General features: G+C 39.8%; 1 protein-coding gene across 1 annotated transcript in view; it reads right to left on the bottom strand.

Moving 5' to 3' along the window:
* TSPAN7 (tetraspanin 7) overlaps nt 1-13,539 on the bottom strand; it is a 111,010-nt gene that overhangs the window by 22,859 nt on the left and 74,612 nt on the right. Inside the window, exons 2-5 of the mRNA XM_063450105.1 lie at nt 10,998-11,186; nt 7,104-7,178; nt 2,505-2,600; nt 1,104-1,259 (exon numbers count right to left, since the gene is read on the bottom strand). Of these exons, the coding sequence (XP_063306175.1) occupies nt 1,104-1,259; nt 2,505-2,600; nt 7,104-7,178; nt 10,998-11,186 (516 nt within the window). The remainder of the gene's footprint in view (nt 1-1,103; nt 1,260-2,504; nt 2,601-7,103; nt 7,179-10,997; nt 11,187-13,539) is intronic.

Below are 13,539 nucleotides of genomic sequence, written 5' to 3'. Positions count from 1 at the left end.
AAGTTTCTTTAGGGATGTAGCTCTGAGACTCTATACTTTCCCTATAAAAATTGGTTTAAAGATCTTCAATGCATCCCTTAGAATCAAATACTGCAGCACTGACAGGTTGAAAAAGGCGTACTGGAGGTACCTAGAATTAGAAAAACACATACGTGATTCTGAACCAGTTTACTCACAAAGATTCTGAATTAGCTTGTTCTAGAATCCACCAACATTTTACTCTGGTGCGGTCTACTGGATAACTTCATTAGCGACTTTTGGCACAAATAAGGTTAAAACTTGGATTATCAGGGTTGGAAACTTCAAACCTCCAGGTTTAAAACGGTATTGCCCACCTCTTTTCAATTCCCTTTGGTACTAGCCAAATCCTGTGGTGGCAGGTGAAAATGTATAATTCTATTCCTGAGAATGTGACTCCACCTGAATCGTTAGGCTTTGCTCATTTAACCACATGTACTCAACTCTAGACCCAGTGTTATGCCCTCTTCACCACCATAAACCTATAGACAGACAAAACTGGGAAACAACAACCTCTTTAAAGAGGTCTGACTCGATCCCTTGAAGCAGTTACTCTGTCACAGCCCTAGTAGATGGTACATTCAGCAGCTCTGTCTTTTAGAGCATTATTGCTTTTCATCTGGTACGAATAAATCAAATAACTTAATATATGTCCGAATTACTCAACTGTCTGGAATTTACCTGTGGAGTATAATTCATAGAATAAGACCCCCAAAGGTAAATCCTGGATGGATCGATTCATTCGGTCATAGATTAAAAGGCTGAAAAGCTTTAAGGCAACTTGTCTACCAGCATCTGACATCTAAATGCAAAACCAATGGATGGTGTCAAATCTTGTCAGAGCAGATTAAGCTAAGGAATTTATACAAAGAGAATAGAACATTTTAAAAATACCTTAATTAATAATAGAATATAAAAAAAATAGAATAAAAAAAATGTAAATGAATTATTGCTCAGCTTTTTAACAGTATCTTCCACCATCAATAAGGCAATCTGAGGAAAGTGCCAAACTATGACAGACACCATGAAGGAAACAAAGTCAGGTAAGTAGAGGAGAATGATCTGTCACATCGTGTGATACCCACACTTTGATACACTTTAGTGGAAGCGATGGTCATGTTACGCAAATCTGCTGGATTGCAATCAGAAATGTTGGCACAGCAGCTGGGTGGGAATCCATTTGTAAGCCAATAGCTGCTGCTGGTCCAGTTGGTGTAGCTCTGAATGCCGCAACACTTCAACTGAGGAGAAAGGGAAAATTCAAACATTAATAGAATCTCAAGAATACATTCTGCAGTATGGCTGCTAGGAGATTGTTTATTAGGTAAATGCAGTTTTAAATGTAACAAATGTAACTTGTAGTTGGTGGCAAGGTTACTTGGCATCCCTGCTAGATTGTTAGACAAAGTGTAAAACTAATTATAAACTTGCCAAAGTGACGCAATCTACATAGAAACCAAACTTGATTCATATCATACACTCAAATAATTATTAATCAGTGTGCACAGTCAGGAATTCTAAATGAACTTAAAATTTTAGGCGACAACAGAATCTGTAAAAAAAATTATAAAAAAAAATAAATTAATTTAGCTATATTTTCAGTTTGGCTAATTGCCCCAATATTTGAAAATCAGTTTGAATTTCCAGCCATTTGCAACTTTACAGTATAAACCAGCTAGATATTATAAAAGCATTATGGGGGTCATAGTGTATAGTAGTTGGGGCTACCCCCTAAACCCCCCCCCCCCCCCCCAAACTGTAGTTTGTAAACACATAATGTGAAAGGAAAATGTATTCTAATAATAAATATATTTCATAGGATGAGAATTGTTGTTTGGCCCTGTACTATAGCACATTTTGCTTTAAAATATTCTTGCACCATATCAACTACCAACGTTTATGTTAAATCGCCTGTCTCCTAAAATGTAATGCCTCTGCATAAACAGGAATTTTATTCATCCTTGATTCATGTCTAGCACTCAAATGAAAGCTGACAGTCTATACTTTGTCAAATCCAAAGTGTTAAAGTGCAAAACCAAAATAACTACATTTTGCATCACTGTCCACTAAATTACCGTATATATGGAATTAAGAAAGGTCTAATTACCTAAAAGGTTCACTTATCTGTACTGCACATTATCAGTATAGGACTCGGAGGATAAAATCAGCTCAGCCACAGTCCAGGTGGCAGATTTTGTAACTGGCTAGGATTGCAGCTTTTCACATTCAGTACTTTCAAAGCTGAAATACCATCCTGATTATTTCTTGTGGCCTAGTTAGGGATTCCCAAGAGCCCCAGTCCACCAAAAATGTCAATAACGCTAGCAGCATGACCTTGAACAAGCAATGAATGTCACTACATGCACATCCAGTCTCCAGGTTCATGCTGATTGACACTACAATGACTTAAAACCGTGTAGAAAAGAAAACAAATGAGAGGGAAGAGTGAAATGCAGAAATGGACAGAGTATTATTAAAGCACTTACGTTCTCCTGAACATTGTCAACTGCATGACTCCTTTCATCATTGCCATTGTAGTTCTGAATAGCCTCGGTGTACGTCCTAAGGAAAGTATCCTTTATCTGGAATCAGAACAAAGATATTAAGTGCCTAAGCTCTGCCAGTGATGAAGTTTTGGTGGCACTACAAATTTTCAAAGCTACGGTTTTATGTATACGCGAACAGTGCTACACAGGCTGATTTGTGGCGTTTTTATTATTTAAGCATATGAGAGCAGGAAGTACATTAAATATTAAAACAGAAATCCCATAAACAATGAGGCTGAACGTGTCCTAGTCCTCCACTAGATGGCACTATATCAAACGCATCAGATATTTTTATGTAAAAATATACACAAGAGTGCTTATTTGCTAAATGCTGATCTGTATGAATTTACATATGAATGGCAGAATTTAGACACGAATCACAGACTTCTCTTATAGAAATCAAGGTTATGGATATAACGCATACAGTAAGGCCACACAATAAAGAGCACCTTTTGAGACATAGGGAATTTTATCTGCTGCCGGGGAGCCACATTATTCAGTCACCTCCTCATATATTCACCCCTGCGAGGGTGTTCTCATGTAGAAAGCATGCTCATTAAAAAGTATCTACAGAATAATTATATTTAAAAAAAACACTTTATTTGCACTGTATGAAGACTTTTCTTCTGTATCTCCATAAACAGGACACCTGAGTAAAAGCTCTGACACTGTTAGATTGGCTCACGATTTGTATAATTATTCCATCCTATTAATATCAGAACCTTTTTGGGTTACAGAGTACGTTTTTTAAAAAGGTGCATAGGTATGAAATAAGTAGAGTTTTTAATAAAATAGTATCTAAGGGATATTTCAAAAACAATGAAACTCTCTGGAAAACATGGAGGCCATCGGGAGATAAATTAAGCAAGCCAGAAGGCACAAAGGAGATCCTTTCTCAGAGTGAGTGTCCCAAGAATGGACCTAGCTAGAATTCACCTGGTGACTGATCTGCTTCAAATTTCTGCCATAAGCAAAAGTGTCACTTTATGCAGTATCTTGCCTATTTTTTTCGATTAAGGCACTAGCGGATTTTGCAGAGCTATGTAATGAGGTTCTGCATCCAGAAACACTTGAATTCATTTCCTTTTCAGATATTCATTGCACATTGAGGTGAATCAGTAGTAAATATTTCCTTGCAGAAGGGAATTAAGCCATCTCTATACTCTTTTCAGGATGCCCAGAACGTTAACTCATGGCCACATTTCCTATTCTCTGTATTACCTTGCATCTATTGGAAGTACTGGAGCAGAACTTTATTCTTTGTACTTCTCGCACCGTGTTCTTAAATTACTGCCCCTGACAGCACTTCTATTTCTGCACTTTAAAAGGCTTTGCTCACAATGTAGTCTCTTAAAATTTCTTCAATCAATCACTTATTTAGGGTGGCAGCCTTTTCGAGAATAAAAGATCAGAAAAGGTAACTGCTGGACCTGGATTAAAATTATCAGGAAATTGCATTTTATTGGCTCGCTGGTTGGAGGCACTCTTCATATATGTATTGTTACTCTTCTAATGGTCTGACATTCGTATTTGTGCTTACACCAGATTTCTGTTCTATTACAATTTCTTGCGGCTTCATACATGTACACAAAGCTAGATGTGCTGCCGGCAGGCAGCTTAATTCTCTAATATGGGCTTTAATATAAGGGGAGGCTCAGACATGACCGTTTTTTTTTTTTGTGGCTGATGCTTGGGCTGTCTGGATCAATTCCATTAATTACAGGTTTTAAGACAGATGGCTACAAGTTGGTCTGGCATATGTAATGGTCCTCAAAGAAAACAGAAGCTATGCTGTACAATCAATCTTAACCATCTGATATGGTTGGTAGCTGAGCAATAAGATTTTGACCAATACCCTATTTTACACTTTATATTTATTTCCATGTTTCGTCACTATTAAGATGTGCAGCACAGTATTAAAACAGCTAAACAAGGGCTCTTTTTGAAAAACTGCATTGACCTGATTAGAGAATAACCAATATTTTCCACATGCAAGTTATGCAGAATGTCACAAATTACTTAAAACAAAAATAAAAAAAAATTATAATAAATGTGTGAGCGTTCAGTGTCTGTGCAGAGCGTGGAGACGCACAATGTAGGTGCTGCACACAGAAATAGGAAGCAACTCTAGTGCCCATCTGAGTGACTGCATGTAGAGGTCTTACTAGACAGCAATGTAACAAAACATAAAAAAACAAATGCTGCACTAGCTAAGGGGCAGCAAAATGCCTTCAAACTCAAAGCAGTTAAAATGGAGGAACTCACACACACAAACCCACCAAAATAATAATAAAAGACAGGCTGTGCCTAGTGGTAAAAGGAGGAGATACAAAATTGCCAGTTTTGCATTTCCTCCTATTACCACTAGTCGCAACACGTCTTGTTTTGTGAGCAATGTAAACACTGCCTTTCCTCTAAAAATAACAGATATTCTCTGAAACGCAGTGTTTACATTGAAAAGCCTGCAGGGACATGCCATAGACACCAGTACTACATTTATCTGTAGTGGTTATGGTGACTATAGGGTCCCTTTAAGTGGGTCTACAGGTTTGTTTTTATTAATTGAATACACACACACACACAAAAGTCCTGAGTTTTAGGATTACACATTATCAAGCTGTATCTACAAATATTTTAAATAAAAGCAGCTCCAAAAAGCAGCTCCAACAAGGGACATATCACTATAGGTCCAACTCCTGCATCCCCAACCTCAACACAATAATGGAAACCGGATTGACAATAAAGACAGCTCTGTGGATTTACTAAATTAGTTGGGAACCAGCGGTCTGTTTAATTCATTAGATGGCAGACCCGCAGCGGTCAGTAACTGCGGAGTTAAGACAGCTTATTCTGCAGCCATATAAATATACTGTATATCACATCTAAGAGCATTAGCAGTTCTGTCAGGCAGTGGAATAAGAAGATTTAAAAGCCAGAGAAGTGGTTTGGCTGGACACCCAGGGAATAATCGTCTGTCATACCAACATAGGATACATGCTTTTAAAATGTGCCCACTCTCTTTCCATCCCATAAATAATATTAAAAAAAAAACAAAAAAAAACAACCCACATAGAAAAGGCTATGTATGCTTGTAGAACTCAAGAGGCTGATATTTCACCTGGCTAGAGGAAGTATGGCTTTAAACATCATGACTGAAATACTAGCTGGCACACATGCTAAATAGGGCACCTGGTTAATGCAGTATAAAGTCACATCCTTGAACTGGAAAATCATCAAAGCTCCTCTCTACACCTATTTGTTGCCGTTTGTTTTTTTTAGTAAAAAGAAATACTAAATACGTACAGATTTTATCGATTATTACAACAGTGGATTTATATTTCTTTGCTAAACAAAACATTAAAGTGAAAGCAAGGAACATAAATAAGGCTGACAACCAAGGATGGCCCAATAGAGTGCCTTTCCCTAATCGCATGATGTTTTAGGGTGAGTTTCTACCATTACCTTCAATATATAATAAAACACAGTGGCAATAATAGTTGAAGCTCAATCAGCAAACTCAGTGTGAGCTCCATGTTAATTTCTGACAGAGTAATTATAACTAAATGGCACTAACTCAAGTCAAGAACAGGGCATTGGATGGTATACTAGTGATGCCAGGCTTTTGTTTCTTTCCAGACCCAGATACTAAGTATTCAAAGTATTCTTAAGGACAGCAGCATGTTTTGTTCCCCCAAGTGGAAATCCACTGTGCTAGCTCATTTAGAAAAAGGGCTGACAATTCTATTTCCTATCTAAAATAAAATAAAGTATTACACACACACATATCCTCTCTAGTTGAACCCAATCACCAAAAGATTCCTTCCATCACTTCAAAATATGCATACAGCTGCACTTTGTCAGCAACTTAAATAAAATATAAAAAAGTAAACCGAGAAAAATGAAATAAAACAAAAACAAAACAAAACCCCCAACCCAGGGCACAAATCGAAATGATTTAGAGGGATTAGAGGGAATGATGAGGTTCATGGAAAGAAAGACCATACACATGTCCCTGCTTGCTGTTTGGCCATTAGTCTCATCCAAACCAATAGTAAAATTTGTAATAAAGTATAATACTATAATATAGAATATGATATATAAGCTTGTGGCAGCACATTGGTGGAGGAGTAAAAAACACCGGGTCCCAAACCTCTGGAATTCTTCAATAAAAACACATTCCGATTCACGGAATGCTTTAAAGTCCTAAGTCCTTCTTAAAATATGCAGTTTATTTATATCTCATTAACAGTCTGCCAATGGTATTAATTATCTTATGGAATTTTTTTTTTTAAATATCTGTGTAACAATCCACTCCTAGCACTTGGTAGTCTGCAGGTTTCTAATATAGTGCAGCATGTCTACTTTCTATCGGTTATCATAGGTAATTATGACCTCTGCCCCTTCTAACACTTTTATGGTATTCAACAAACCACTACATATTCAAAATGCCTTCTTCATTGTTATACATGCCGTAGAGTCAATGGAGAGACCCCCTAACCAAAAAAAATAAAATAATAAAGTACAATGACATTCACTCACCTCATGTCGAAACACAAAACCTGAAATGCCAGCAATCAGCTCCGCCAAGAACACCAGGGACAAAAACATAGCATACTGCAAAATAAAATGGTGTACAAGTGAAATTAGAGGTATGAAGCACTTAATACATAGCCTGTCAATCTGCTATAGCATGCAGCTATGTCAGTAGAGTAGTAAAACCGTGCTATATAGCAGTCACAGAAGTTACATTTGTTGCATTTATGCTTTATTATTCCCTTTGTCTCATTTTTTGGCTGACTTTGTAGGAGTTGTGATCCAAATAAAAACCAAACATGGTCTATTAGATCATAGAATTAGACTTGCACAAGGAGAAAAACAGTTTACGTTTGTGTTCATATTTTTTTAAATTTACTTTTTCATCATTGTGTATGGATATGAAGAATATACAGAAAATGAAGACAGTCTTTGCTCTTTGAACCCAACAATGAGCATAACCTACTCTCTATCAGCAGGGCCGGCCTTAGGCATTTGGGCGCCCTGTGCAAAAAATCTTCACAGCGTCCCCCCTTCCCGTCCCCCCTCCCCCACTCCTTACCCCTTCCCACACACCCTGTCACACACGCGCGCAGACAGTCCCACACACACACGCGCAGACAGGCAAACAGACACACACACTAACAGACACAGACACACACACACACTAACAGACACAGACACACACACACACTAACAGACACAGACACACACTAACATACACACACACTAACAGACACAGACACACACACACACACACACACTCACCGTCATTAACACATTTTTTAAAATTTATTTAGACACCCCCCCCCAGCCTCCTTACCTTTGGGAATGCTGGGGGGGGTCTCTTCCTCCCTGGTGGTCCAGTGGCTGCTGGGCTGGGCGGGCGGCGCTGGCGGGCGGCTGGCGAGGGAGCACTTCCTCTGAGCTGTTTGCTCAGCTCCCTCGCGCGCCGCAGAGTGAGGCTGGGAGCCGGAATATGACGTCATATTCCGGCTCCGCCTCCCAGCCTCACTGTGCGGCGCGCGAGGGAGCTGAGCAAACAGCTCAGAGGAAATGCTCCCTCGCCAGCCGCCCGACCGCCCAGCAGCCCGGCATGTCTGTTAGCCGCAAGGCTAACAAGACATTTGCCTTGGGCATTTGGGGGCGGCGTTTTTTGCCGCCCCCTGGAAAAAAGCATTGCGGCTAACAGACATGCCGTGTGAGCTATGCGGCCGCAGGGCGCCCCCTGCACCATGGCGCCCTGTGCGGCCGCACAGCTCGCACACCCCTAAGGCCGGCCCTGTCTATCAGTCTTACAGGAACACTTTTGTATTGGGAATGCATCTTACTATTCCTAACACTGTCCCTCTCACTCTGCACCCCTCCCCCCAATCCATGAAATGGCTAAAAACCCTCTATCACTTGCCTGATTCCTGTACCGATGTCCCTCACTGTTGTGTTGGCTCCTCCTTCGTCATCAACTGTTGGGGAGGCCTTGTGTGTATGCATATGGCGAGCACCTCGCACACATTAGGCTTTCCCCATAGGAAAGAATCCTAAAACCTTGGGGAAACTAAATTAACTAAATTTGAAAAAGCTATTTTGATAGATAAGCTGCTACACAGATGATAAAAATAAAAAAACACCCTTAAACAGTTGCAGAATATAATGTGGATGATATATTCTGCATATAATATTTCAACTATCCTTGGAAGAAAAGGTTAATTACTAAAGCCAAAAATGTCAGTGCTATTACGTTTTCATTCCCATTACAGAGAGAATTCAAGTCTATTTACCTGAACATACACGATCGTTTAATGAAGTTTTCATAGAACATTTAACCTTTCTTCTTTCAGAACAAGGCACAGTAAGTCAAATTGTCCGTGACACGGTTAGAAATCTATTTTATTATCAGCCGAATCCCAAAAGATGTACTTGCCAAGTGCACTGCTTAACTGGTTCATCAACGCCTAAATCAGAGTAGACCCATTAACCTTCCCTCTTCCTTTACACCCTACAAAAGCTGCCCTTCATCATTCCTGCTTCCAAATGGGCTTTCTATGCAGCTACTAACAATTTCTAGCACATGCTGCGTAGCCGCTGCTCCCTCACATCCTCCTCCACTTCCATTCCTGAACAATGTTCTCTTACCGCCTTCTTTTCTGTCTCATCTCTTATTAATAAAAGGCCTTTCCTTTTATCTGCAAACCACAGCACGCACTATCTTCATTGCTCCCTCATTACAACTCCTCTCTGCTTTCATCCCAAGCACTATATATTCATTTCACTCATCCTTCTTCTCTCAAGAAGTCACCATCTTGTTTGTTTTAAATGGCACTCCCAACACCCATACATATAGTGCTGGTAGGGTGGGTTTCTAAGATGCCTCCCCGCACCCCCCCCCCCCTTTTTTTTTATTCCCCGCATTTCTGCACAAATCAGGCAAATAGAAACCAATACACACTTACACTTGGTTATCATGTAAAGCATATATACCATTAAGAAGAAGAAAAAAAAAAAGTACTGTATTTTGTACATTTAATTGATGGAACAATATTAATGTTGCTGTAACTTTGCTTGAGTGGTTTCTGTCACTTTTGTCCAATTGACTGATTCTTTTTAATGTGAAATGATTTGTCAGCCACCACAGTGACCAAAGACTAATGGGGCTTCCCATTCTCATTGTGTAGACCAGGGGTTCACAATTAATTTTTCTTGTGGAACCCTTTGACATCATGTATAAACATCGTGTCATGTTTGTGTTTGCAGGAGTGTGTTCTGTTGGTGTTTGATTGCTGGGATGTCTGTACATGTACTGCAACATAAATACTTACACATTGACAAACAGAAACACACCGACACATACACAGTCATATACACACAAACACATACACACTGGCACATACTAACAGATACACGCACAATGGCAGACACAAATCGGCACATACACACCTTAACACATACCTTGATACAAAGTATATGTGTGTGTGTGTGTGTGGGCGTGCATCTGTGTGTCAAGATGTGTGTTTCTGTGTGCCAGTGTTTGTATCTGTGTGTCGGTGTGTATCTGACACACACACAGGCACATAGTGGAACATAGATAAACATATTGACAGATACACACACACCTTGACACACATACGCACACTGACAGATACACTGACACAGATATACACACACCTTGACACACAAACTGGCACATACACACAGATTCACACTCACTGGCAGATACACAGTGACACAGGTACGTACACACACACACACACACACACACACACACACAGACGTTTATATTTGCTGTTCACTTACCTTTTTTTCTTCCTTCAGTGCTGGAAGCTGCTGGCTGAGGATGGTGTGCCAGGTCAGCAGCTGCTCACTCCCCACTGCACTCACTCTCTCTCCAGCCGGCGCACTCTGTCTGGGAGGAAGTGCTGTGCTTCCTCCCAGCATCCCATACAACAAGGGTCCGGTCGCGGTCTTAGACTACTGCAGCGCCTGACCGGAACCGTTTAGCGATACCCATTGGGTGGCCCTAACTGCTTGGGCCACCTGACTGGCAAATCGCCACAGAACCCCAGTTTTGTTCTCGCGGAACCCCAAGTGGGAAAAACTGGTGAAGACTGCCCTCTTACAATCCATAATAAATGCTAGCCAAAATCCTCTATCTAACCTCCCAGGTTTTTACATGATATCAATATCAGTTCTTTTCAAGTTCAATTCCAAATCTATCCCTTTCCTATGAAGCTCTTCACAACAGTGCTCCTAAATCTACATAACCATACTAATAAAAATTCTATCCCGCCTGTAAAAGAACTAGTTAAAAGAGGTAAGGATGTATAGCAGGCAGTGCGAGGAAAACCTCCCAAAGTATTCACCTCAAACCAAAAACAAGTAGTAAGACAAGGCCAGAAACCTTACCAGTTTTAACATCCATGGGCTACCACGGCAAGTGGCAAAGCAGCCAAACAAGCCGAAGACAATGATTGTTGTGCCAGTTCCGATGAGGACATAGGGAGCATTGGTGGAGTTTTCTGCAATAAGAGAGATGTATGTGCCCAATGTAAGTTTTCCCCAAACGCCAACAGCTAGAAGAATAACTCCGGTAATCTGGAAGACATTAAAATGCAAACAAATTAGATTCGAAGTATAAATTGGTTGTGAATACAACACACCACAAACCACATATGCATGCTTTCAGAAAAAAAAACTAAAATATACTTGCAGCAGACACATACAAATACCCACCCGCACACAGATTGCTTAACTTTGAACAAAATGGACAATGGTTTATATACAAGTGCCAGAGGCGCATGACCACATTGATAACAGTTTGATTTGTATCAGCTTTTGAAGGGTCGTTCATTTAAAGAGTTACTCCCACCACCATGACCACTTCTGCTTTTTTTGTGGTAGGAGTCAGTACACGCAATATTTCAGCTTGAAACACTACACATAATGAGATATTAGCAATTGTGTGCTGTGGGCTTGTTGCACCCCCAGCACACAAGACATTGGTAGCCCAAAACGCAACATAACAATGGCAGCCTAAAACTGTTCAGTTCTGTGAATTCTGTGCATAAAATACATATATCGTATGCGCGCACTGCACGCTGACAATGGACGTATTGAAAACTGAATTTAACCTTACTTCTTATGTTCGTGCTGCCCTCCACGCCTACTCAATAAGCGCATATTAGTCATATATAATAATAAAAAAATAAATAAAATAAAAAGTATATAGAAAAGTGGGTTGTAGTAACCCTTTAACTTGTAGCTTCAACATTGGTAATACAGTGGAACCTCGGAACTCGAACATAATCTATTCCAGAAGGCTGTTTGAGAACCGATTTGTTCAAAAACCAAATCAAAAATGTTCCATAAGAATTAATGTAAATTAGAGGAATCCATTCCAGACCCCCAAAATTACAGCATTTTAACACAAATTTTACCGTTTAATAATACCTTACATTAATAAAATCATACAGAAAACCAATAAACACAATGTATATTAAATTAAAATGTAACTTCACTTTACCAGTCAGCTTTGCTTGCTGACAGAATGGAGCCCTGTTCGCGTTGTCTAGTGCTGATGTATCATACCAAAGAGGTTCCAAAGCGGTACCAACGAGGTTAATGCGGTGTGATTTCGTTCTAATAGGGAGTTTTGTTTGGGTACAGAGATATTTTTTTCTCAAATATTTAGTTTGAACATCGATCCGTTCAAGTAAGAGCGTTCCAGAAGTGAGGTTCCACTGTTCGTTAATATGCAAATTTGCAATCAACCGGTTATCAGCATTTTCCAATATTACTATTACCCAACATTTTGCCCTTTGTTTGTATACCAAGGGCTATCATAATTTGTGATGCTCCCACAATTATTCCCCTGTGATCTTTAAAGGGTTACAGCTTATTTTAGTTGTTATGGTGAGTATAGTATGTCCCTGCTTCAGAGAAAAGGCAGTGTTTACATTACAGTCTAGGGACACCTCCAGTGGCCACTCCTCAGACGGCTACTAGAGATGCTTTACTGTGTTGCAGCACTGACATTCAGCATCTCCACACTCTGCATTGAGGCGCTGATCTTTCCCCATAGAGATGCCTTGAATCAATGCATCTTTTACGAGGAGATGCTGATTGGCCAGGGTGGCATCTGGCTCCTCCCTTGCCCCACCTCTTTGGCTGAGTTAATCATAATACCAATGGAAAAGCATTGTGATTGGCTGAGATCTTCAATTCTGATCATGTCAGACAAGGAGGCGGATTGAGGGCGTAGCTAGTGCCGGCAGACCCGTGCAGCACTGGAAATAATGTGAGTTCTATATCTAAGGGGGGCTAGCATTTTTTTGTTTTTAAACACTATAGGGTCAGGAATACACTATGTTCCTGACCCTATAGAGTTCCCTTAATCTTTAAGCGGCACTGCCATGCCGAACTTACCTTTCTATAATCAATTCCTCTTATCTCCCTCTGTCAGGATCTGTCCTTCATTTATTGCTGTCTGCTCTAGTTTTCTTTAAACATAAGACAAAGTAGGGACTACTTTGTCTTATGGAGCTTTTCTACGCCTGATCATCTATGACCAGCAGAGGAACAAAGTGTGCTCCATTTCCGGTGGTCAGAGCAATTTTCCCACAATTCAGACCTTGGGAAAATTGCTGTCCCTACTTTGTCTTATGTTTTAAAGAAAACAAGAGAAGACAGGAAGAAATGAAGAACAGATCAGGGAGAGGAAGAGAAGAGGAATTGATTAAAGAAAGAAGATAGAAGACAGAAGAAGAAGAAAAGACAGAAGAAGAAGAAAATACATATACACACACATACATACCCACATATACGTATACACATTCATACACACACAATCAATAAACAAAACTTTGTGCAGCGAATGGTAAACATCTAGCAATGGATCAACAGTCAGCAGAATAGTATTGCAACATGCACCAAAGAATATACTCAAATA

Source organism: Pelobates fuscus, chromosome 1 (genome assembly GCF_036172605.1).
Source record: "Pelobates fuscus isolate aPelFus1 chromosome 1, aPelFus1.pri, whole genome shotgun sequence".
NCBI classification, from domain to species: Eukaryota; Metazoa; Chordata; class Amphibia; order Anura; family Pelobatidae; genus Pelobates; species Pelobates fuscus.
The sequence above is the reverse complement of the archived record's forward strand: the minus strand, read 5'-3'. Positions and strand labels throughout refer to the sequence as shown.